Source organism: Adiantum capillus-veneris, chromosome 21 (genome assembly GCF_014529385.1).
Source record: "Adiantum capillus-veneris isolate H3 chromosome 21, ASM1452938v2, whole genome shotgun sequence".
Taxonomy (NCBI): Eukaryota; Viridiplantae; Streptophyta; class Polypodiopsida; order Polypodiales; family Pteridaceae; genus Adiantum; species Adiantum capillus-veneris.
The window spans coordinates 138,775,653-138,800,927 of NC_140951.1; the positions used below are offsets into that span (position 1 = coordinate 138,775,653).

A 25,275-nucleotide genomic window follows, 5' to 3' on the forward strand; every position below is an offset into this window, starting at 1 on the left:
TCCAACATTGTGCTTCATGCAGACAACCAATAACAAAGGTACACTTATATTTTGTGTTTTGATTTCCTCTATGTGATTTCAAAAGTTCTTAGATTACATCATGTATACAATAAAGCAATGAATTTATATCATTTTTATTGAAAAGATTTCAGATGAATGTGACAAGGATTTGTTATGTCCAACAAGGGGACACAGACAATACACCAAGACGTGGCGTCTTTATAAAATATCGGTAATGAGTTCTTCCTTGCACAATTATGATATTTTTACAATAAAAAGTCCCTCCAACACCGAAGGAGAAGCATAAGTCCCCCTTCAACATTGGAGGGGATACAAGTGGTAGGGGAAGGGCACATTCCTTACGGTATCTTTATAAATGTGGCGAACGGTGCCAGCTCACACCATACATACATATTTTTCAAATTTTTTTTTGGGAGCAAAAGCATCGTAAATGCACAAAATACATCTTGCTCCGTCTTTCCCTTTTGTGAGAGCTTTAGGTATTTAAATAATTCAATTAATCTCTCATTGGACCCCTTAGTCTTCTGGCCAATAGGAATCAGGCAAGCCATTGGGTTGTTGAATGCTCATTGGACCCCTTGGGAGTGTGTTCAATAGCCTTCTAGAGTGTGTTCAATAGTCTTCTAGAGAGCTTAATTTCTATTTGTTCTTTTATCAAGTGTTTTTAAATGACTTAAACTAAATTTACTCTAGCCTAATTCTCATTGGTCCACCTGTATGGCCATCCAATAGGATTTGAATGCACCTTGGGGGCAACTGGGCTAGGGAGCTGACAGCTGTCCACTGTGCCCTTTGTGTAAAGGGAGCTTGCAAGAGTGTGTGTGTTTGTGTTTCTCTCTCATCCCCTACTAAAAGGGCTCGCCCCCTCAAGGATAGGAATGTGGGAAGACTTTTGAGTCTTCCCACAAGCATCCAATATTCCCTAAGTTTTGACCATTGGACATTACCTTTGAATTTTGGAACCTTAGCATTTGGAAGTCTTAATGGGCTGAACCTTAGGGTCTTTGAAGCCCATTGATGCACATTGCTCCTGAGTCCTTTGCAGATGCCCCCCTCTTTATATCCCTATTTTCCCTCCTTTGGATCCCTACTGTGACCGGTCTGCTAGCTTAACCAATATTCTAGCTTTTTCTCCCCTGGTACTTCCCCATATCAAATGATTAGTTTAATATGAGAAAAACATTTAAGAGGATTATATATTAGTTATTATGACAAAACATAATATCTAACTTTACCAAATGTTTTTCTCATATTAAACTGATCATTTAATATGGGAAGACAAAAGGGAAACAAGAGTTAGGATATAGATATGTGATTCTAAACCTATCTCAACAGGGGACCAAAAGGAGAAATGGTTGTATCTCAATAGGGGGTTCCAAAAGGAGACGGTCTACCAAAGAGCAATGTGCAATAAGTGCTTCTAGATTTACCTCAGCAAGGGACCAAGAGGAGAGATGGGACCAAGAGGAGAGATGGTTACATCTTAATAGGGGTCCAAAAGGAGGTAGTCTATCAAAGAGAAACATGCATCTAATGGAGCTTAAAAGACCTTAGGGTTAGCTTCATTAAAGACCTCCAAAAGTTATTGTTAAAAAGTCCTTTGACCTTAGGCAACCTTAGGCAAGCCAGGGCTCACCTTGAGATGGGAATCCTACCCAGGCATGAGGTGCTTGTCGGCTTGTTAACTAAAGTGCTTAAAGTATTCGTGGGAACCTTGCCCAAGCTTGAGGTGATTCTCGTGCTTAAATGACCAAGGTTCTTGAAGTGTTCAATTCAAAGATAAACTCTCAAGAGGCATAAACTGTTTCCATGCTTAATTGACTAGGTGATTGAAGTGTTCAATTCAAACCAAATGACTTAAGAAGCATAAAAGACACATGTCAAAATCCTCCACATGTGGCCCTCATGATGTGCTTGAATCCTATTGGATAGGCTTTAAAGGGGTTCATGAGAATTTAGATACATAAAAAATAAATAATTAAGTTCTTTCTCTCAAAGAGGAAAAAGAGGACACATGTTCAAATGATATAATTAAACAATACGAGAGAGAGAGAGAGAGAGAGAGAGAGAGAGAGAGAGAGGGGTGAACCAAGTTTGAGGAGGGGGGGGGGGGTTATACTCTCCCCCCCCCCCCCCCCCCCCCACACACACACACACACACGCTCTCTCTCTCTCTCTCTTGTTATGAAAAGTGCAAAGTGCAAGAGCTCCATCTCCTTCTCCAAGCTTGTTGAGAAGTGGAGAGCCTACACCAACACTCTTGGCTATGGAATGCAAATCCAACCAAGAGCCATGCTTCAATGCTTAAGCTTTCCATCTTCATTACTATGCTATTATGCTATGCTAAACAAGAAGAGTGATGATAAGTGAGGAACTATTTCTTTCTCCCATGAATGATTCTTCTTCCTCTTCCCTACGCTCATTCCCCGCTAGCTCTCTCCACTTTCGAAGGTGTTTGAGGCCTTGGGACTGAGGCTTGGGATAGGTAATGCTTTTTGCAAAGTTTATGTTATGCTCGTGATGCATGAAGCTTTCCATCTTCATAACATCACCAAGGTCACAAGGAACACAAAGATTGTATTGTACTGAGTCTCTCTTGATTGGAGAATCTATAATACAAACACCTTTTGGAGGGGCGACCGGCTCCAAGTAAATTCGGTCCTCAACTATTGTCGTGTTCTCTAATACTCTTTCTCTTGCAAAAGTCTTGTTCATGCCAAGTTAATTAAGTAGTATGTTTGTGTTGCTACCATCAATTAAGTTCACCCTCTATGTTCTCAAAGTAATATCACAAAAATGCTCACTCTAATTCTTTTTATTCTGCTATTCTCAAAGTTCATAGGCCATTTTTATTACAAGAGAAGGACACTACTTGTGACAAGACTTTTGCTCCCACTTGTATATAGACTGAAGAACTTTGAGTATTCTTGGTAGAAGCAACAATGTTAGAGAATGTTTCAATGTATTTCTTGAGGACAAGAGCATGTTGGATTGGTAGGCAAGGCAATCGCAAATTTGGTCTTTTTATTGTCCTTCATTTCTTCTAGTTTTCACTTCCAGTTAGTGATGACTCAAAAGTATAGTGCACCATAATCAATCACCTCTAACTCACATTATAAAAAAGTATACAATAATCTCTAGATCAATCAATGAATGCTTGGAATGGGACCATTCCTACGAACCGCTCATGCAAGAAAATTGGCAAATTAAATAACAATCGTAACTCTTGTATGCTTGAAGCAAATATGTATCATATAACAATCAATCATCTAACATTTATCAAAAAACTTCCTCCAATGCAAAACAATGTAGCATCACCACCTTCATGTTCATGTGTGTGTGTGTGTGTGTGAGAGAGAGAGAGAGAGAGAGAGAGAGAGAGAGAGAGAGTTGTATATTCTCAACCCAGCGATTTTGCTAATGTCCAAATCACCGCAACACCTCATAATCGAGTCTTGTTGTCACAGATAGCATCATGGCTTCTCCACGTGCTGATGAATTCAAGCGCTACACTTTGTAACAATAGACAATGTTGTGTATCTACACATACATGTGTATGCGAACATTGGTCCAACACAATACACCATGACAATGGTCATCTGTACAATATACACAACTTTTTGTAAATGTCAATTTGACACCAACACTATCTTTGACACACTCTTAACCCACCCCCCCCCCCCTCCCCCCCCCCCAACACACACACACACAAACCAATCGTTTTGTCACGAAGGTAGGCAGTGCGATTTGAGTACTTCGAATACGCAAGTTTCTTTTGGTTGCGTAGCGGGGTAACAGGTTCTCTGATTCGGCTTCACAATGGTGCTCGAGGTATGTATCATCACCTTCTCTCTTTTGCGTTGTCGTCTGGGCGGGCGTACGTGCGTGACCATTAGGTGATGAGCAGGCGACTATGATCTGCATTGACAATTCAGAGTGGATGCGGAACGGAGATTATGTACCAAGTCGCTTCCAGTCGCAAGCTGAGGCGGTCCATCTCATCTGTGGTGCCAAGACACAGGTAAAGATGATAGCTGTGTTTATTATGTAATCTTTAAGGATTGCTCATTTCACTCCTTTAAATCCTTCAGTCAAATCCGGAGAGCACTGTGGGTATACTAACTATGGCTGGAAAGGGAGTCCGAGTGCTTGTAACCCCAACTACCGATCTTGGGAAAATTTTTTCTTGCATGCACGGTGAAGTTTCTGTATCTGGGGCTTCTAATTTTTAGTTGTGTATCTTCAAGGGTAACTCACTTTGCAGCTTATCCTACGCTATCGGCAGGTGTGGAAATAGGAGGCGATGCAAACGTAACAGCTGCTGTGCAGGTAGCTCAATTGGCTCTGAAGCACAGGCAAAACAAGCATCAACGCCAAAGGGTTATCGTATTTGCTGGAAGGTAAGTTTAATCTAGCAAGTGCAGGGGCACACATATGAAATGTGCATTGCAGTTCTGATGTATGTGACTTGGATACGATCACTTGCAAAGGTGGGCTACCTAGTGCGTTTTTAATTTGGAGTTTTTCTTTTTTGCAGTCCAATCGCAGCCGACAAGAAGCTTTTAGAGACTGTTGGAAAGAAACTCAAGAAGAACAGTGTCTCTCTTGACATAGTTAATTTTGGAGAAGAAGACGATGGAAAATCAGAGAAGTTGGATTCTTTTTTGGCTGCTGTAAACAGCAATGATTCCAGCCATATTGTGCATGTTCCGACTGGTTCCAATGTTCTTTCAGATGTTCTTTTGAGGTGTGCTGAACAGAGATTTCCTTTACATCCCTGGCCCTCTGTTGGCCCGGACTGACATACAAGCATACACATTGACGCTCACACCCTCGTCCTGTTTTCTATGCAGCTCTCCTATTTTTACAGGCGATGGAGAAGGAGGGAGTGGTTTTGCTGCTTCGGCTGCTGCAGGGGCTGCCGCAGCTGCAGCTGCAGCTGGGGGAGGGAGTGGTTTTGAGTTTGGTGTTGATCCGAACCTAGATCCAGAGCTTGCTCTTGCATTGCGTGTCTCTATGGAAGAGGAGCGTGCTAGACAAGAGGCGAATGCCAAGAGGGCTGCTGAAGCTGCCACTGCAGCAGCTTCTCAAGATACACAAGCTAGAAGTGCAGCTGATGTCACTATGTCAGAAGTAGATGGCGGTGATTCTGGTGTGGGAATAGGAACAGACTCCATGGTAATCTCTGACCTTACCATTTTGAAGACAGTTTTCTATTTTAGAGAGGAACTGTGTAACACATGCAGCTGTGCTGGTTAAGCTTGTTAAAAGGTTTTGTTTTGGTGTAATTGCCGGATCCACTCTCGTTAACTTGGTTGTGTTTGTAATAGGATGATGAAAATTCTCTCTTGAAACAAGCCCTTGCAATGTCTATGTCCGATGGAGCGGCAGCTTCAGGCAGTCTTACAGATGGAGATACAAACATGGCGGAAACAGCAGAAGATGAGTTGGCATATGGTAGATATCATTGCATTTATTAGCTTTTTTAATTTTTATTCTGTATAGTTCTGTGACTGGATGTGGAACAAATTAGATCATAATGCTAACAGATAGTCCAACTGCAAGATGACCTCATTCAAAAGTGCATCTTGCTAAGCTTAGGCTAGTGCAAGCATGCCAAACTAATTCATGGAGCATCGATGATGTATGCATTTTATAATACTTAACAAAAAAAATGAGGGCAGGGTCTCTATCAATGAAAACATGTAATCGTGCTTTGTGCAACCTTTGACACAAATGCAGTTTGGAAAGATTTCTTGTTCTTTTTGAAAGCATTTATAAGTAAATGTTCTTTCATTTGTATTTATTTAGTTTTGGAAACAAATAAGGTACTTAGTTATAGATATTTCCTTACCTATCCGTTTTCTTGTGTGTCTTGATTTTTTGTTTTGTGTAGGGGCTGTAGCCTCTCTTTTAATTTGTGATTTCAGACGTCTCTGACGTTATGAAGTTATACGGAGATCCTTGTTCTTATTCCCTAGATAAATAAGTGATGTTTTGGATTTCATTGTTTTGGTCTCTAAATAATAATGGATTTCAAGAGAGGATTTTCTTCCTGTATTTTGTTAAATTCATTTGAAGCAATTATACTGGGCCCAGGCTGAGGGATGATCTGCAAATGTAAAGTGAGGTAAACAAAATCTGGGTATCATTTGGGAGTGCTCTGTCTTGCTGACGTGGCAGAGCGTACTGATTTCTGCAAATTATGCTGACAGCTTTTGTTGGCAGATTTTTGATAAGTTGATTTTGAGACAGTTGCTTTTTATTTTAAAAGCTTTTGGGGCTTTGCTTTTAGCATCCCTTGTAAACTCTTTATAAGTGGCCTTAGGGGCTCACTTTGCAGAGCATCTGGACGCAGAGTCTTAAGAGCGAGCACCTGCGGGCTCACCTGTACTTTGCACATAGATTAGTGTAAAAAGAAGTACCGAAACGGGCGTCAGTCTTTGGGGCCATTACCTCTGGGCACGGAACTACGCCGGGCCGTGTCGTCTTTTGTAAACTGTTTTAAAGTGAATCTTTGCTGTGTCGCAGTAGAATCTAGACTTGGGGTGTCCAAGTTTGTTACAGTGGTATCAGAGCACAAAGATATTCTGTGGTATCAGAGCACAAAGATATTCTTCTACGGAGGATCCGATCCTTTTTGCAGCGCACACAACTTTTGGAAAAGAATCTTCGTGTCCCGACCCCAGACTTATTAGCCACTCCCACCCTTCATACATCGTGCATTGGGCGTGCTCCCGTCTTTATCCCCTTGTCTTACAGGGCATAAAGCCATAAAGAATCCCAGATTACACATGGGTTCTCGTGAAGAATTTGACAGAGATGACATCTCTTAGTGCGAAGGCTAAGAAAAGTTGAAGATCCGGCGTGGGAACTAAAGAAAAGAATGAAGATTTGGGCAATTTTTTTTTCGGATAAATTTGTTAGAATGGAGTACAAACGTCAACTACAGATTGGCATATGTGTGAACAGATTGATTAAGTACTCTAGGGACCCGAGATAGGCGAGACACCTGAAGAATTACCCGATTGATAAGATTTACTCGAGATGGCATGTAGCCATTGCTTTTCCTCTCAGGTAGGGAGGAAAGCCGAAAGGACAAACGAGTGCAGAAAAGCGGAACGTGTACACGGAGAAAGAGATGGACCGGAACTCAAAGGACCACCAGAAGATAAACTTGAGAGTTACAGAGCAGCAGCTGAGTGCGGAAGATGAAAGTAGAACTGGTACCACATTGAGTGGGACCCAAACCGAATCAGATGAAGGAATACAAAACTTTGCCGCCCTTGGGGCAAAGTGAAACATCTAAAAGCCCCCATTTTTCTTTGATGGAGGAACCAAGGCCAACTTCTTGAATTGGCGGCTCGATTTGGAATTACGCTTAACAGGCTGAGGTAGTTCTAGCGGCAGCCGGACGGGATGTTACCATTACACCGATCATTGGCAAACTTGCAATGTCAGGGGTATTTAGGACAGGAGGACTTCTATGTAATGCCCTTAGGAAGGTTGTGACGTCCTTCTCGAAATCCCTTGGTACCACAAGAACAACGCCATGGTTGACTATCGGACTGAGAAAGCGACTTTGACAAATGAAGGGCAAAGAGATTGTACTTTGATGAAATTCAGTTTCTTTACTCGATTTTTCTTGAGAGAACTGAATGATGATTGAAGGTCGAATATGTTTGACCTCAAAAAGACACGACAAGATTTTTCTGCAATAGAGGCTGACTTTTTCTCTAAAGGCGTACAAAGCGAGTTACTTCCTTTACGTCGTGAAGATTACATGATTGATTCGTGGTAGTACACCACCGAACCGACCACCTTACAGCATTAGCCGCAGCCAAGATAAAGAAACAATGAACCGGAACAGATTTCCACATTACAAGGATCGATGATATACTCGATAGACTTTAGAATTCTACTTGCCGAATTGATATGAAGAGTGATTATTATCAGATCTGTATTGCTCCTGGAGACGTCTACAAGACAGCTTTCAGGACGCCTTTTTGGATTTTCAGAGAATATCGATCATTTGTGGGTTTTCTAGACACTGAGGAAGCATAAATTGCTTATACATGTGAAAAAGAGCGAGTTCTTCTTGCCTGAGATACATTTCTTGGGACACATCGTCTCAGTAGGAAGGGTATAGATGGATCTGGCAAAAAATGACACTATCCGCAATTGGCATGACTTGAAGAATGTTCATGAAATTAGAAGCTTCTTGGGCTTCTGTTCTTACTACCGGTGGTTCATTCAAAAGTTTGCAGAGGTAGCTTCCCCTTTGCACATTTTGACACAGAAAGGTGTAACAAACTTGGACACTCCAAGTAAAGAGATACAGAGCGAGTTCTTCTTGCCTGAGATACATTTCTTGGGACACATCGTCTCAACAGAAAGGGTATAGATGGATCTGGCAAAAAATGACACTATCCGCGATTGGCGTGACTTGAAGAATGTTCATGAAATTAGAAGCTTCTTGGGCTTCTGTTCTTACTACTGGTGGTTCATAAAAGTTTGCAGAGGTAGCTTCCCCTTTGCACATTTTGACATAGAAAGGTGTAACAAGCTTGGACACTCCAAGTCAAGAATCAGTCACAACAACACCAAATAACCACTTCAAAACAATTCACAGATCACAATAGATTTGCATTGGCCCGGCGAAGTTCCGTGCCTAGAGATATTGGCCCCAAAGACTGGCGCCCCTTTCTGTATTTCTTTATGTATTAATCAATGTTCAAAGTACAAGAGAGCAGTTAGGGTTTCACTCTCAGAGTCTGCGTCTAGATGCTCTGTAGAGTGTGCCCAAAACCACTTATTTAAAGTTTTACAAGGGATGCCAAAAGCAGAGCCCCAAAAGCTTCCAATCAAAAGCAAATTTTGTTTTCTCTCACAAGCCCTCTCTAGGGGTTTAATAAAATAAAGCAATGGAACACTCTCTCTCTCTAGCTCAAATTGCGTAGAGGAAAAAGCACTCCTGGCTGTCGTAATTCGCGCCGCGGAAAGCGGGCTTCGTCCGTACGGTGCCACGTCATCATGCTCAGCGCTTTATCCAGAAATTCAGCCTTGCTGCTAGGGTTAGGGTTAGGGTTTATGGCAGATTTTAGGGTTTGCAGAATTAGGGTTTTTAGTAGCTCGGCTCTCGGGCAGACACGTCATCACTTTGTGACATACCCCCCTCTTCAAAGCATTGTAATCGCCCTCGATTACGCCTGCAAAACAGACAGAGGCCATAAACCGTCTTAGCAGACACTGACTGTTAGTACCTACGTACTAGGAACACACATCTAGCACATGTACCAATCGACTGTCACATCACACGACATCACATGACATTCAACATTCATTCGGACCTTAGACCATGATTTATTGGCAATGTAGCTAGCAATCGCATCTAGATCCAGCCGGGACCTCATCGATGTTCGATTGACTAACCCCTATTGCAACCATGTCTATTCGAGATCAATCAGACCAAAATGCTGCAGTCATTTCGTCTGTCAGTTCCTTCAGTTAAAAGAAGTCAAGAACAAATCAGTATCGTAATCAGGAATTCCATTCATAAAGTCATACAACAGAATACTGTCAGCTTTCAGTATCCCTGAACCTGATAGAGACATCAATGACTCTAGTATCTAAATCAAGGCATCTGTTGACAAAGGAGCGGAGTGACTCCCTTCTTGTGCATCCCACTGCACCAGATCTCCGGCTAAGCTGAATTCTGGTTCCATTTGGAGTAGACTATGCTAAACCAAAAGCATCGAGGTAAAGTTTCACAATCTGAGGAGTATCTGCTAGGTCCTCCTCCTCCATCCACTGCGCATCCAATGCAGGATAGTTCTTGAACTTAACCAAGAACCGCCTTCGGACTTTACCTTTATTCTTCGTATCCTTATGTGCCAAATCTCTTTAGGAACAAGGATCTCCTCGTTTTCTTCCACTACGGGTTGCTTATCAGGTTCCCCATCATCAGGCACGTCACCTTTAAAAGGTTTCAAGAGACTCACATGAAATGCATTGTGAATCCTCCAAGTATTAGGTAGTTTCAGTCGGAAGGAGACATCATTTATCTTTTCAGTGATCTGGAAAGGTCCGTAGTATCGCATACTAAGCTTTGGAAAAAGCCTCTCCTTTCCCTTTTTCTTTCTTAGGCATGCCTTCTCAAAACGTAAGAGTATCCAATCATCCTGCTTCAATTTCAAGTCGCGACGATGGCGATCCACTTCCTTTTTCTGTCGTTCTTGAGACTTCTGCAAAGTCTTGCGAACCTTGGCAAAAGCAGTATCTAAGTCTCACGTATATACATCCGCTTCAAAAATCTTATCTTTCGTGCTTAGGAAGGGTGGAACCTTCGTAGCACCTTTAACAATCTCAAATGGCGCCTTCCCCGTCGAAGAGTGTATCGTGTTATTGTAGGCAAATTCCACCAAAAGGTAGGTACTTTTCTCATTGAGTCTTCTGATCGGAGATATAAGACTTCAATAAATCTAGAACCACTGAATTTGCAATCTTAGATTGCCCATTAGTCTGCGGGTGGAACGATGACGAGAACTGCAACCGCGTGCCAACTGCAACCGCGTGCCAATGTTCTCCCAAATTGCCTTCCAAAACAAACTCGTAAATCTGGGGTCTCTGTCGGAGACAATCGTCTCAGGCATGCCATCTAATTTGAAGATCTGGGCCACAAACAGTCTTGCTAAGTGATCCGGCTTGACTGTTTTTTTCACTGGAATGAAATGAGCCTGTTTGCTAAATCTGTCAATAACAGTCCAGATACCATCGTGACCACTCTGTGTTCTTGGGAGATCAAAAATGAAATCCATTGCAATACTTTCCCAGGGGCGGGTGGGTATGGATGGGTAAAGGCTGCAACAATCCCTGTGCTTTATGCCTGTCAAACTTGACCTTCTGGCATACTAAGCAACTGAGCACAAACTCTTCCAAATCCTTCTTGAGTCTCGGCCAAAAGAAGTCTCTCTCTACCCCTTTCATGGTGGTAGCAATGCCGCGGTGACCCGTAAAAGGTGGACAGTGGCATTCAGTCATAACCTTTTCCCTCAATGGCTGTGTAACGCACAACATGGTTTTTCTCATCAAGTAGCCATCCTGAATGGAATATCCCGCTACTGTCTCCCCTTCCCGTATCCGTGTGAAAACGTCTGCAAAATCTGTATCTGTGGCATACTGGTCGACCATATCCTCGAAGCTCCTATGATGTATCGCGGAAATAGCCATAACCAATGGCTTCTGAGACAAAGCATCTGCCACCACATTCTTCTCTCCCTGCACATGGAGAATCTGGAAGTGAAACTGTGACAAGATGATCGCCCACCGTATCTGCTTTTCCGAAAGTTGCTTCTGTGACGAGAACTAGCGCAAACTCTGATGGTCTGTAAAGACAGTAAAATCCTCTCCGAGTAGGTAATGCCGCCACTGAGTAAGAGCATGGGTAACTTCCAAAAGCTCTTTCTCATAAATCTGTGCTGTCATCTCCGGCCTTCAGAACAATCGGCTCTCGTAAGCAATGACATGGCCTTCTTGCATTAAGACCGCACCCAGACTACGACCACAAGCATCACAATATACTTTAAACGACTTTTGCAAGTCCGACAAAGTCAAAAGTGCTCCTGTAGTCAATTTCTCTTTCAATGTCTGAAAGGCAGTCACCTCTGTGGATCCCCACGAGAAAGGGACTCCTTTCTGTGTCAAGATATGCAAAGGAGAAGCAACCTCTTCAAACTTTCGAATGAACCGCGTGTAGTAGGAACACAGTCCCAAGAAGCTTCTAACTTCATGGACATTCTTCAAATCGGGCCAATCACGTATAGTCTCTATCTTGGCTGGATGCATTTGCTCTCCTGCTGCTGAGACAATGTGTCCTAGAAAGTGTATCTCTAGTAGGAGAAATTCACTTTTCTTTGCATTAATCACTAACTTGTGATCTTGTAATGCTTGAAAGACCTGAAGCAGATGATCTCCGTGTTCTGTCTCATTCTTGGAGAAAACAATGGTATCGTTAAAGAAAGTGCCAACAAATAGCCTGTACTCTTGAAAAATCCTGTCCATCATCCGGTTAAATGTCGCAGGAGCATTGCTTAAGCAAAAAGGCATCACCAAAAACTCAAATAGTCCAAAAGTCGTCCGAAAAGCTGTCTTATAGACATCTCCCGGCGCGATCCTGATCTGATGATATCCACTCTTTAGATCAATCCTGCTAAAGCACGAGGATCCTTGTAATCTGTCGAGTATATCATCGATCCTAGGAATCGGAAATTTGTTCTTGATGGTGATTTTGTTGAGAGCTCTACAATTGATGCACATTCTCCAAGATCCGTCTTTGTTCAAAACCAACAACACTGGAGAGCAATACGGTGAAGTACTAGGATGGACAAGACCCTTTTCGAAGAGGTCTTTCACTTGGTTCATAATCTCTTCATTCTGGGCTCGGTTCACACGGTAAGGTGGCCCGTTCGGTGGTGTGCTTCCAGGTATCAGATCAATGGTATGATCTTCAGGATGAGCAAGTGGTAGGCCCTCTGAGAAGCAATCGGCGTGAGAGTGGAGAAAATCTTGGTGTTCTTTATCAAGTTTAGACATATTTGTCCTATCCTTATCGCTCAATTCTTTCATAAAGATCGAGTAAACAAACAGACTGGATTTCATTAATTTAGAAATGGCCGAAGCCGATACAATAGGGACAGACTCGCCCTTCAGTTTAATATCAAGTACAATGGTTGTGCCCTTCTCTGTAGTCAATGTCGCTTTCCTCGCCCGATTATCGACCATGGCGTTGTTCTTGTGGTACCAGGGAATCCCTAAGAGAACATCACAACCCTCCAAAGGCATTATGAAAAAGTCCTCATGCCCCAAATACCCTTGACAATGCAACCGAAGTTTGCCAATGACAGGTGTAATGGCTACGTCCCTATCGGGTGTCGCTAGAATTACCTCTGCAAGTGGTTCCAGATGATCGGGAGCGATCTCGAGCCGCGCCGCCAATTCCGGTGAAATGAAGTTGGCCTTGGCTCCTCCATCAAAGAAGATCAGGGCCTCTTGATCTTTCACTTTGCCCCAAGCTCGGCAAAGTTCTGTACTCTCGTCCATGGTGTTGGGATCGGTACCCACACAATCTAGAACCAGTCCTGTTTTCGTCTTGCCTTTTCGTCCACGTTCCTCAGTTGCTCTCGAACTCTCAGGCCTGTCGTCGTCCTTATCATTCTGTTCTTTCGGTGCCTTTTTAGGGCACTTCGCGGAGATATGTCCATGTTCCCCGCATCCAAAGCACTTCCCCTCCCTGATGAAGCGAGCTCGCTCCTGAGGAGTAAGCTTGGGTCGTGCATCCTTCTTCTCTGGGTTGCTCTTTCTCTTTCTACTTTCATTCCCAGAAGTCTGTTCGGCTCGTTGTGTCATGGCCGCATCGGTGGGGTAGGTCAGACTGCTAGAGTGAATGACAAAGCCCTGCTTCGCACGACTCATCAACTCTTGAATAGAAGCTGACTTCTGTTCTAAGCAGTGATCTCGGATCTCTGTAGGTAGACCCAAGGTGAACCGTTCAATCTGTTTTCTGAACGAGATCTTCTTGAATGAAGAGGCGGGTAGAAAAGAGCTCTAGAATCTCTCACAGTAAGCATCCACTATATCTCTCTTGGTCATCCGAAGATGGTTCGAAGCAACTCGTATGTCGCGTTCATACTCTTGCGTCAACTAAGAAGAAATAAAAAGCTTCTTAAATTTCAGCCATTTAACTGGCGCAGTCTTGTTTAAAAGAAGCGTGGACCACCAAGTTCGAGCATTCCCCTTAAAGTAAGAGGCAACTCTCCGAATCTTGGAGTGCTCTGAGTAGCGTCCTCCCGCAAAAGCGATGTCAAACTGTTGTTTAAAAGACAAAGCCTTCGAAGCATCTGTGTATCCTGAAAAATTGTCAAATTTGATGGACTGTCCACCTTCCTTAAACTCTCGGACTTTCTTGCTTTTATCTTCCAGAAAGTCATATTGGTTGGCTTTATAAAAATTCTTCTTGTTCGCATAAAATTTTCCGTCATCGAAGTTTGAACTGTCTGTAGACGAGTCCTTTGTAGAGCTGTCAGTCATTGGGCGAGATTTAGACTTCTTTGCCTTTTTCTTGCCCTTTCCGAAGCGTTGTTTTTTGCTTCGCTTTTTGCCTTTTCTGTCTTCTTCGCTCGAATCTGAAGAGCTAGAAGAACTGTCAGAAGAAGAAGAAGAAGAACTAGGTACTCCTTCAAAGCGAACACGCTTCTTCTGTTTCTTTGCTTTGTCAAATGTCGATTGACGACCCAAATAACCCGGGAAGTCAATGCCTTTCTTCTGATTTTTGGCTTTCTTTTGCGCGTCAAAAAGTTGAGCAATCCGTGGATCAACCACCTCTTCTAATTTCTTCTCTGAATATTGCTTGTGATCAGAAGGTTTCTTGAGAGCGGATTTCGGGGGTGGTGGTGTGATTTTCTGCCACTGTGTATGCACTTCGTGAAAAGAAGTCTCGCTCATATATTTTGCCAACTTCGGGTCCTTAGCAAAACTGAGCATCATCTTTGTTGCATCGCCGATCAATTGACGACGCTTCATCTCTCGTTGCTCCGCTTGAGTAGGTCGAGGCGGGCCATACTCTCTGCCAGAATCTTTGTTGTGATCCTTGCCCGCATCTCCAGATGCAAAGGGAGTCGACTGATCCTTGCGTGAAGCCATAGGTGCCGCGGAAAAAAAAAATTGGGGATCGGATTTCCCGTAGAAGAGAAATTGGTTGTGCTCTGATACCACTGTAACAAACTTGGACACTCCAAGTCAAGAATCAGTCACAACAGCACCAAATAACCACTTCAAAACAATTCACAGATCACAATAGATTTGCAATGGCCCGGCGGAGTTCCGTGCCTAGAGATATTGGCCCCAAATACTGGCGCCCCTTTCGGTATTTCTTTATGTATTAATCAATGTTCAAAGTACAAGAGAGCGGTTAGGGGTTCACTCTCAGACTCTGCGTCTAGATGCTCTGCAGAGTGTGCCCAAAACCACTTATTTAAAGTTTTACAAGGGATGCCAAAAGCAGAGCCCCAAAAGCTTCCAATCAAAAGCAAATTTTGTTTTCTCTCACAAGCCCTCTCTAGGGCTTTAATAAAATAAAGCAATGGAACACACTCTCTCTCTAGCTCAAATTGCGTAGAGGAAAAAGCACTTCTGGCTGTCGTAATTCGCGCCGCAGAAAGCGGGCTTCGTCCGTACGGTGCCACGTCATCATGCTCAGCGCTTTATCCGGAAATTCAGCCCTGCTGCTAGGGTTAGGTTTAGGGTTTAGGATAGGTTTTAAGGTTAGGATTAGAGTTAGGGTTTTTGGCAGTTTTTAGGGTTTGCAGGTTTTAGGGTTAGGGTTTGCAGAATTAGGGTTTTCAGCAGCTCGGCTCCCGGGCACACGTCATCACTTTGTGACAAAGGAGTCCCTTTCTTGTGGGGACCCACAGAGGTGACTGCCTTTCAGACACTAAAAGAGAAATTGACTATTGGACGAGTATTGACTTCGCCGGATTTGCAAAAGTCATTCGAAGTATATTGTGATACTTGTGGTCGTAGTCTGGGAGCGGTCTTAATACAAAGGCCATGTGATTGCCTATGAAAGCCGATTGTTTTCAAGGCCATAATTGACATCACAGATTTATGAGGAAGAGCTATTGGCAGTGATCCATGCTCTTATCTAGTGGCGACATTACCTCTCGGAGCCGATTTTACGGTCTTCACTGACCATCAGAGTTTACGCTACTTCTTGTCACAAAAGCGGCTTTTGGAAAAGCAGATGCGGTGGGCTAACATCTTATCACAGTTTCACTTCCAGATTGTCCATGCTCAGGGACAGAAGAACTTGGTGGAAAATGCTTTGTCCCGAAAGGCTAAAGCTGCTAGTCTTGGCTATTTCCGCGATGCATCATAGAAGCTTCGAGGACATGGTTGATCAGTACGCCATAGATCCAAATTTTTTGGATGTAATCACTCGAATAGAGAATGGGGAGGTAGTAGCGGGATATTCCATACAGGATGGCTACTTGATGAAGAAAACGATGTTGTGTGTTACACAGCCGTTGAGGGAAAAGGTTCTGACTGAGTGCCATTGTCCACCTATTACGGGTCACCGCGGCATCGACACCACCTTGAGAGGTGTGGAGCGTTTCTTCTTTTGGCCGAGACTCAAGAAGGGTGTGGACGACTTTGTACGCAGTTGCTTGGTATGCCAAAAGGTCAAGTTTGATAGGCATAAAGCACAAGGATTGTTACAGCCTTTACCCATTCCCACCCGCCCCTAGGAAAGTATTGCAATTGATTTCATTTTTGATCTCCCGAAGACACAGAGTGGGCATGATGGCCTTTCGATGGCCATCAACAAATTCACTAAGCAGGCTCACTGCTCTACAGTAAAGAAGATAGTTAAGCCCGATCCTTTGGTAAAATTGTTTGAATATATGGCATGTCTGAGTCCATTGTTTCGGACAAAGATCCCCGATCTACTGGTTGTTTTGGATGGCAATCTGGGAGAACATTGGCATGTGGTTGCAGTTCTCGTCCTTGTTCCACCCGTAGACTAATGGGCAATTTGGAGATAGCCAATTCAATGGTTTTGAATTTCTTGAAGTCTTCTTCTTTGGATCAGAAGACTACATGGGAAAGTATTTGCCCTTGGTGGAGTTTGCCTACAACGAACGACACATGGGAAAGACTCCATTTGAAGTGTTCGAGGGTGCTAAGAAGCTTCTTCAATTTCTAAGCACCTAAGACAAGATTCTTTTAAAGACGATTTTTGAAACAAAGTCTAGAAGGCATGGAAGACCATCTAGCCGTTTATAGGAGGAGGAGGTCGTCTTCTTTTGACAATGACCAGATCAACAAGAAAACCAAGGAGTTCAAGGAAGGGAGTCAGGCCAGGACATGCATCGAGCCCTTGAGTTGAACAACAGTTTGACGTCGCCTTCTCTGGTGTGTGGTTCTCAGAACATTCCAGGGAGCGATGTCACAAACTGGTGATGTGGCTAGCCTCGGACTCACACAAACCCGGATTATGCATCGACAGGTTGTCACGTGGCAATGTACGGACCTTCGGAATTTGCGGCGCATTCTGCGCGGACACGTGGCAGTTGTACAGACCCGCTTTTTACACTGAGGTGCTCACGTGGCATTCCGTACAGATTTCCGTAAGTAGCGCTGGCTGAATTTTTATTGCAGCTTTTGGTACAATTGCTTTTGGAGATTATAAGCGTTTAAATTTAGAGATTTTGGGGCTCTGCTTTTGGGCATCCCTTGTACTTATAAATAAGCAGGTAGGGCTTCACTTCTCAGAGCATCTGGACGCAGAGTCTGAGAGTTAGCACCTACGCGCTCTCTTGTACTTTGAACACAGATTAATACAAAAAAGAAATACCGAAAGGGGCACCAGTCTTTGGGGCCAATACTGCTAGGCACGGAACTCCCTATTGGGTTTCAGGGAAACTGTTGGGCTGGCAGTATTCTGCTGTAATGTCTTTATGAATTGGAATTTCCGAAAATGATACTGATTGATTTGTACTTGACTTGTTTGATTGCGGGAATTGAAAGACGAAACGACTGCAGCATTTCGTACTGATAAATCTCTACAGACATGATTGCGATAAGGATTAGTTAATCGAGCATCTGTGAGGTCCCGACTGGATCTAGATGCGATTGCTAAATACGTTGCCGATTAATCATGGTTTGAGATTGGAATGATTTTTGAATGTGATTTGTCATGTGATGTCCTGTGATGTGACTGTCGATTGGTACGTGTGCTAGATGTGTTGTTCCTAGTGTGTCGGTACTAATAGTCAGTGTCTGCTAAGACAGTTTATGGCTTCTGTCTGTTTTGCAGGCGTAATCGAGGGCGATTACAATGCTTTCAAGAGGGGGGTATGTCACAAACCAGTGACGTGGCATACCCGGTTACACCCAACTGGTTGGCAACAGGTCCGTGAAACGCGAAAACAGTGTTGACGTGGTAGTCCCAGATTTTTTGGCGCAAAACGTGGAGACAAGCTGACGTGGCACAGCGTACGGATTCCCTGCTTTTGCGCAGCTGATGATGTGGCAAAGCGTACGAAAAAACTGCTTTAGCGTTAGCTGAATTTTATAGCAACTTTTGGATAAAGTTGCTTTATTTTTGGAGAAGCTTTTGATTACTGCTTTTGGGCATCCCTTGTAAATCTATAAATTAGTGGGCAGGGCCCTCACTTCTCAGAGCATCTGGACGCAGAGTCTGAGAGTGAGAACCCTCCCACTCTCTTGGACTTTGAACACAGATTAATACAAAAAGAAATACCGAAAGGGGCGCCAGTCTTTGGGGCTAATATGTAACAGACTTGGACACTCCAAGTCAAGAATCTACCGCGACAACACCAAATAACCACTTCAAAACAGTTCACAGTTCACAATTTATTCGACACTGGCCCGACGGAGTTCCGCGCCTAGAGATATTGGTCCCAAAGACTGGCGCCCCTTTCGGTATTTCTTTTTGTATTAATCTGAGTTCAAGGTACAAGAGTGCGGGCAGGCACTCACACTCAAGACTCTGCGTCCAAATGCTCTGAGTTGTAAGAGGCGTGCTCACATATTTAAAGGTACAAGGGTTGCTATAAGCAGAGCCCCAAAAGCTGAAATCAAAAGCTTCAAGTAAAAGCTTTGAAAATAAAGCAAAAGTTTTTCCTCTCTCTTTCTTTTGATAAATAAAGCAGAGAGGCTTTCTCTTTCTCTCTCTCTTGCTAAAATAAAGCAAAGAGGGTTCTCTCTCTCTTTCTCAGCAATTTGCGTAGAAAAAGCAATGCCAAAAAGCTGCCCAACTTTTTGTAAATCACGCTGATGTCCGTACAGCAGGTCACGTGTCAGTCCGCCATGTCAGCAAATCAGGGTTAGGGTTAGGGCAGAATTAGGGTTTTTGATTTTAGGGTTAGGGTTTCAACAGAATTAGGGTTTTTGATTTTAGGGTTAGGGTTTCAAGCAGAATGTTTCTGGTTTTAGGGTTAGGGTTTCAACAGAATTAGGGTTTTTGGCAGCCACGTCATCGCTTTGTGACATACCCTTCCTCTTGAAAGCATTGTAATTGCCCTCGATTACGCCTGCAAAACATACAGAAGCCATAAACCGTCTTAGTAGACATTGACTGTTAGTACCTACGTACTAGGAACGCACATCGATGTCACAAGACGGGCACCACGTGCCAATAGAAAAGAACAGATTGAACAGACTTTTAGCACTTCAATAACAACTGAACTGAAAGAGAGATGACACGCGACACGGAGTGGCGGAATTCCACCCCAAAGAGTATTGGCCCCAAACCTTGGCGGCCCTTTCGGTATTTCTTTATATTGCATCAACACAATACAAGCCGGTACTCCAGACTCTGCACCTTCTCCAGGAAGCATGCCAGAGAATGAGCCCTAACCTCATATTTAAAGGCCCTAGGCCCCAAAAGCAGTTATAGTGAAAAGCATTCAAACTCAAAAGCATCTAGTTCAAAAGCAAAGCCAAAACGCTACCAGCGTAAATCACGGAAATCCTACAACCTACCACGTCATCAGCCAATGCAAAATGCGGAAATTCGTACAGCCTGCCACGTCATCGTGTCAGCGCAATTTTCAAAAATCTGCCGTACAATTGCCACGTCATCAGTTTTGCATGTGTGTATATGGGTCCTGCTTTATTTTACTTCCTTTATGTGACTGGGCCCCCATCGGACGGGGTCCCCATAAGTTGGTAGGACTTCTTCTTCTGTTACTTGTTCTCTTAGGGTTTAGGCCCCTCGGCCAACATCTGCAAGTTGGCTCCATTCTTTAGGGTTTTGACACGTCAGCAGTTTGTGACATCTCCCCTTCTTGAACTAGAGTAATCGTCCGCGATTACAACATATCTGCAAAACAACTCAAGTTAGCTAAAAAATTTCCGAGGGACAATCAGTGTGCTCTTTTTATTAAGGAGTTAGCTTCTCCTTTTTTCTCTTTTGATCAAGGAGTTAGCTTCTCCTTTCGGCTGTTTTGATCAAGGAGTTAGCTTCTCCTGTCTTCCCGATCCGAACTCTTGATATTCTGGCGTAGTAAAAGTAGCCATCATACCCAGACCGTATTGATCTTCCACGGGTGTCTTGATGCACTAAAATGACATACAGAGGCAATCTCATCCAATTATGTTCAGTGGTTGGCACATCACAATGCAACACAAATGCTCACATATGCATGTTACAAGACATAGAAACATGAAGCCGCCGATGAACACTTCTCCCGCATAACCTAACAAGGTCCGGGCCCGGAGATATTCAACGACTCCCTCATCACTCCTCCCGCATAAGCTAAAAAGATCCGGGCTGGGAGATATAGAGGCCTTTTACAACCAAACGCCCCCCCAGACCGTAGCCTGCGTCGTTTGGAGGTGCTGAGAGTAACCACTACTCGGACTTCTTAATACTCCTCCCGCATAACCATCTAGGTCCGGGCCGGGAGTCACAACAACAATTATTTTACAAGCATACAACCAAACGCTCCCTAGGCATTGGCCTGCGTCGTTCGGAGGTTTTCTAGCATACAACGGAACGCTCCCCAGGCATCGCTTGCCTCGTTCCGAGGTTCAAACAATACCAAAACAGTATTTCTCACTTCTCCACTCGGGAGTAAAATCACCAATCAATGAAACCAGTAGTAAAACTAGAGTCAAACATTTCAAATCGGCACCAAGACAGGTTCAAAACAGATACCATCCATTTCAAACAAATTCCAAACAGGATCACCAAACAAGTTCTCAAACAAATTTCAAACTTAAAAAGCAATCTTGACATCAGTTGAGCTCGAAAAGTTGATTGGCTTTCCATCCTGAAACCTGCATAAAAAATTAGGGTTAGGTTCCTTCCATAAGGTCGTAGACAACCACAGCATGGTCCATCAGCTCTTGGACAGACAATGTTCGTCTGACGCCGATGGTAGTCCCAAGACATAACAATCGCACCGAACCTCCAAGGTTATCAATTCAAGAAGAGACATCTACTGAGAGATGTCGAGAAATTTCAAGATATAATCTGCTAGGGTTTCCATGGCAAGCATTTCAGGATTCCCCACTCTGCGAGAAGTTGCACTATGAAGGAAGATGTCAGAAACCATATAACTTCGGGCAAAATTTTTCTTGAAAGCTTGCCAAGTCCTTGGAAGTGTGCGGCTTGGTAGCTATAGACATCAACATCTGCATGGCACTGTCTCTGAGAAAAACAGCAGCTTGAAGCAAATCTTGGATCCTTCTCTTGCAAGTGACCTTAATGGCTTATGCCCTGTAAGACACGAGCGGTGAAGACGGGAGCGCGCCCGATGCGCGATGTGCTTTGCTTTTGGACGGCTTTTCACTGTAACTGCTTTTGGGGCCTAGGGCCTTTAAATATGAGGTTAGGGCTCATTCTCTGGCATGCTTCCTGGAGAAGGTGCAGAGTCTGGAGTATTGGCTTGTACTGTGTTGATGCAATATAAAGAAATATCGAAAGGGGCGCCAAGGTTTGGGGCCAATACTCTTTGGGGTGGAATTCCGCCACTCCGTGTCGCGTGTGATCTCTCTTTCAGTTCAGTTGTTATTGAAGTGCTAAAAGTCTGTTCAGTCTCTTCTTTTCTATTGGCACGTGGTGCCCGTCTTGTGACAGTGGTATCAGAGCCAGGTGCGTGCGCTTTTCTGAAAGCATACCGGTCCTACCAAGGAGGAGAGAGAGCAAGATTGCACTTCCAAAAGTTCATTGGAAATTTTGGCTTCGTGTTTCGACCTCGGACTTACTAGCCACTCCCAAAAAGCTGCAAGCGTAAATCACGGAAATCCGTACAACTTGCCACGTCATCAGCCAGCGCAAAACGCGGAAATCCGTACAGCCTGCCACGTCATCATGTCAACGCAATTTTCAAAAATCTGCCGTAGAGCTGCCACATCATCAGTTTTGCGTGTGTGTATGTGGGTCCTCCTTTATTTTACTTCCTTTATGTGACTGGGGCCGCATCGGACTGGGTCCCCATAAGTTGGTAGGACTTCTTCTTCTGTTACTTGTTCTCTTAGGGTTTGGGCCCCTCGGCCAGCATCTGCAAGTTGGATCCATTCTTTAGGGTTTTGACACGTCAGCAGTTTGTGACATCTAGCACATGTACCAATCGACAGTCACATCACACGCCATCACAGGACATCACAGGACATTCAACATTCATTCGGATCTTAGACCATGATTTATCGGCAATGTAGCTAGCAATCGCATCTAGATCCAGTTGGGACCTCATCGATACCCGATTAACTAACCCCTATTGCAACCATGTCTATTCGAGATCAATTAACCAAAATGCTGCAGCAGCATAACTGCGAAACGCGTTTCAGCAGGCTTAAAATGCGAAACGGGTGAAAAGGCCGAAACGTTTCACCTGCAAGGTGAAACGCCTAAAATAAAAAATTTTCTTTAGAGAATTTGGCCATTAAATAGCTATTTATTTATTATCTATATGCTATTTCAAGGTTACCATAGCATGTGTCTCTACTCACTGCACTGTGAACACCTATTTTGTCGATACATAACTCTATATATACACAAAATTGGCGTTTCGGTCAGACGTTTCAATGAGGCCTTAGCCTAGGGTGAAATGTTTCGGGGTGAAACGTTTCGGGTTACGCTGTGCTGCAGTCATTTCGTCTATCAATTCTTGCACTTAAACATGTCAAGAACAAGTCAGTTTTATATTTTCTAGAATTCCATTTCATAAAGTCATCCAACAGAATACTGTCAGCTCTAAGTATCCCTGAAGCTCATTAGTGACTCTAGTATTCAAAAATTCGACTCATTTGTTGACAAAGGAGCGGAGTAACTCCCCTCTTGTGCAAACCCACTGCACCAGATCTCCGGCCAAGCTGAATTCTGGGTTCCATTTGGAATAGACTATGCTAAACCAAAAGCTTCAAGATAAAGATTCACATTCCGAGGATATTTGCTAGGTCTTCCTCCTCCATTCGCTTCGCATCCAATGCGAAGTAGGTCTTGAATTTAACCAAGAACCGTCAGTTCGCTTTACCTTCTTACTTTCTTTCTTGTGCCAATGTCTGTTCTGGAACGAGTATCTGCTCGTTTTCGTCCAATTTGGGTTGTTCATCAACAGGCTCATCGCCTTCAAAAGGCTTCAAGAGACTCACATAAAAAAACATTGTGAATCCTCCAAGTATTCTGGCAGCTTTAGTCCAAAGGAGATATCATTTCTCTTTTTGGAAAACCTGGAAAGGTCCACACTTTGTCATGCTATAAGCTTACAAAGATGTCGCTCCTTTCCCTTTTGTTTTCTTTCTCGGTCGTGCCTTCCCATAATATAAGAGCACCCAATTCTTCTCCTTCAATTTCAAATCGCGACAATGGCGATCTACTGCCTTTTTCTATCTTTCCTGAAATTTCTGTAAAGCCTTCCGGACGAAGTCCCTCATGAACTGGTTGGCTTCAAAGAAAAGTCTTATCTTTCGCGCTAAGGAAGGGTAGAACCTTTGTAGCGAATTCAAAAATCTCAAATGGCATAAGGTGTTTCTGTAGGCATATTCCACCAAACCTTTCTCAAGTAGTCTTCTGATCCAACCAAGAAGACTTCAACAAATCCAGAACCACTGAATTAGCAATGTCTGATTGCCCGTCAGTTTGCGAGTGGAACGAGAATTGCAATCGCGTGCCTATGTTCTCCCAAATAGCCGTCCGAAACAAACTCGTGAACCTGGGGCCTTGTCGGAGACAATCGTCTCAGGCACGCCATGTAATCTAAAGACGTGGGCAATAAACAATCGTGCCCACACCGTGTTCTCGGGAGATGAAATCCATTGCAATACTTTCCTAGGGCGGGTGGGTATGGGTAAAAAGGTTATAACAATCCCTGTGCTTTATGCCTGTCAAACTTGATCTTCTGGCATACGAAGCAACTGCGCACAAACTCGTCCACATCCTTCTTGAGTTTCGGCCAAAAGACGTATTTCTCTACCCCTTTCAAGGTGGTAGTAATGCCGCGATGACCCGTGAAAGGCGGACAGTGGCATTCGGTTAGAATCTTTTCCCTCAATGGTTGTGTAACGCACAACATGGTTTTGTTCATCAAGTAGCCATCCCGAATGGAATAATCTGCTACTATCTCCCCTTGCTGTATTCAATTGAATACATCTGCAAAATCTGTTCTGTGGCGTACTGACCAACCATATCCTTGAAGTTTCTATGATGTATCGCGGAAATAGCCAGAACCAACGGCTTTCGGGACAAAGTATTTTCCACCAATTTCTTCTGTCCCTGCACATGGACAATCCGGAAGTAAACCGTGACAAGAAGTTTTACCCATCGCATCTGCTTTTTCCGATAGCTGCTTCTGGGACAAGAAGTAGTGTAAACTCCCATCATCTGTGAAAACGTAAAATCGGCTCCGAGCAGGTAATGTCGCCACTGAATAAGAGCATGGATAGCCGCCAAAAGCTCTATGACCACAAGTATCACAATATACTTCAACGATTTCTACAAGTCCGGTGAAGTCAAAACTGGTCCCGTAGTCAATTTCTCTTTCAAAGTCTGAAAGGCAGTCACCTCTGTGGATCCCCACGAGAAAGGGACTCCTTTGTGTGTCAAGATATGCAAAGGGGAAGCAACCTCTGCAAATTTTTTAATGAACCGCCTGTAGTACGAACACAATCCCAAGAAGCTTCTAACTTCGTGGACATTCTTTAAATCGGGCCAATCACGGATAGTCTCTATCTTGGCCGGGTCCATTTGCACTCTCGCTGCTGTCCCAAAAGTGTATCTTTGATAGGAAAAATTCACTTTTCTTCGCATTAATCACTACCTTGTGATCTCGTAATGCCTGAAAGACCTGAAGCAGATGATCTCTATGTTCTGCCTCATTCTTGGAGAAAACAATGATATCGTTAAAGAAAGTGCCAACAAATAGCCTGTACTCTTGAAAAGAATCATGTCCATCATCCGGTGCGATTCGGATCTGATGACATCCACTCTTCAAATCAATCCTGCTAGAACACGAGGATCCCTGTAATCTGTCGAGTATTATCATCGATCCTAGGAATCGGAAATCTGTTCTAGATGGTAATTTTGTTGAGAGCTCTATAATCGATGCACATTCTCCAAGATCCGCCTTTCCTCAAAACCAACAACATTGGAGGGCAATACGGTGAAGTACTAGGCTGGACAAGACCCTTTTCCAAGAGGTCTTTCACTTGGTTCATAATCTCTTCGTTCTG

The 25,275-nt window shown here is 43.6% G+C and overlaps 1 protein-coding gene across 1 annotated transcript in view; it reads left to right on the plus strand.

The window, feature by feature from the left end:
• Positions 1-3,712: 3,712 nt before the first annotated feature.
• Positions 3,713-25,275, plus strand: part of RPN10 (regulatory particle non-ATPase 10) — a 53,768-nt gene continuing 32,205 nt past the window's right edge. The window contains exons 1-7 of the mRNA XM_086494294.1: positions 3,713-3,852; positions 3,929-4,042; positions 4,113-4,218; positions 4,307-4,421; positions 4,559-4,768; positions 4,875-5,199; positions 5,352-5,478. Of these exons, the coding sequence (XP_086350420.1) occupies positions 3,841-3,852; positions 3,929-4,042; positions 4,113-4,218; positions 4,307-4,421; positions 4,559-4,768; positions 4,875-5,199; positions 5,352-5,478 (1,009 nt within the window). The 5' untranslated portion in view covers positions 3,713-3,840. The remainder of the gene's footprint in view (positions 3,853-3,928; positions 4,043-4,112; positions 4,219-4,306; positions 4,422-4,558; positions 4,769-4,874; positions 5,200-5,351; positions 5,479-25,275) is intronic.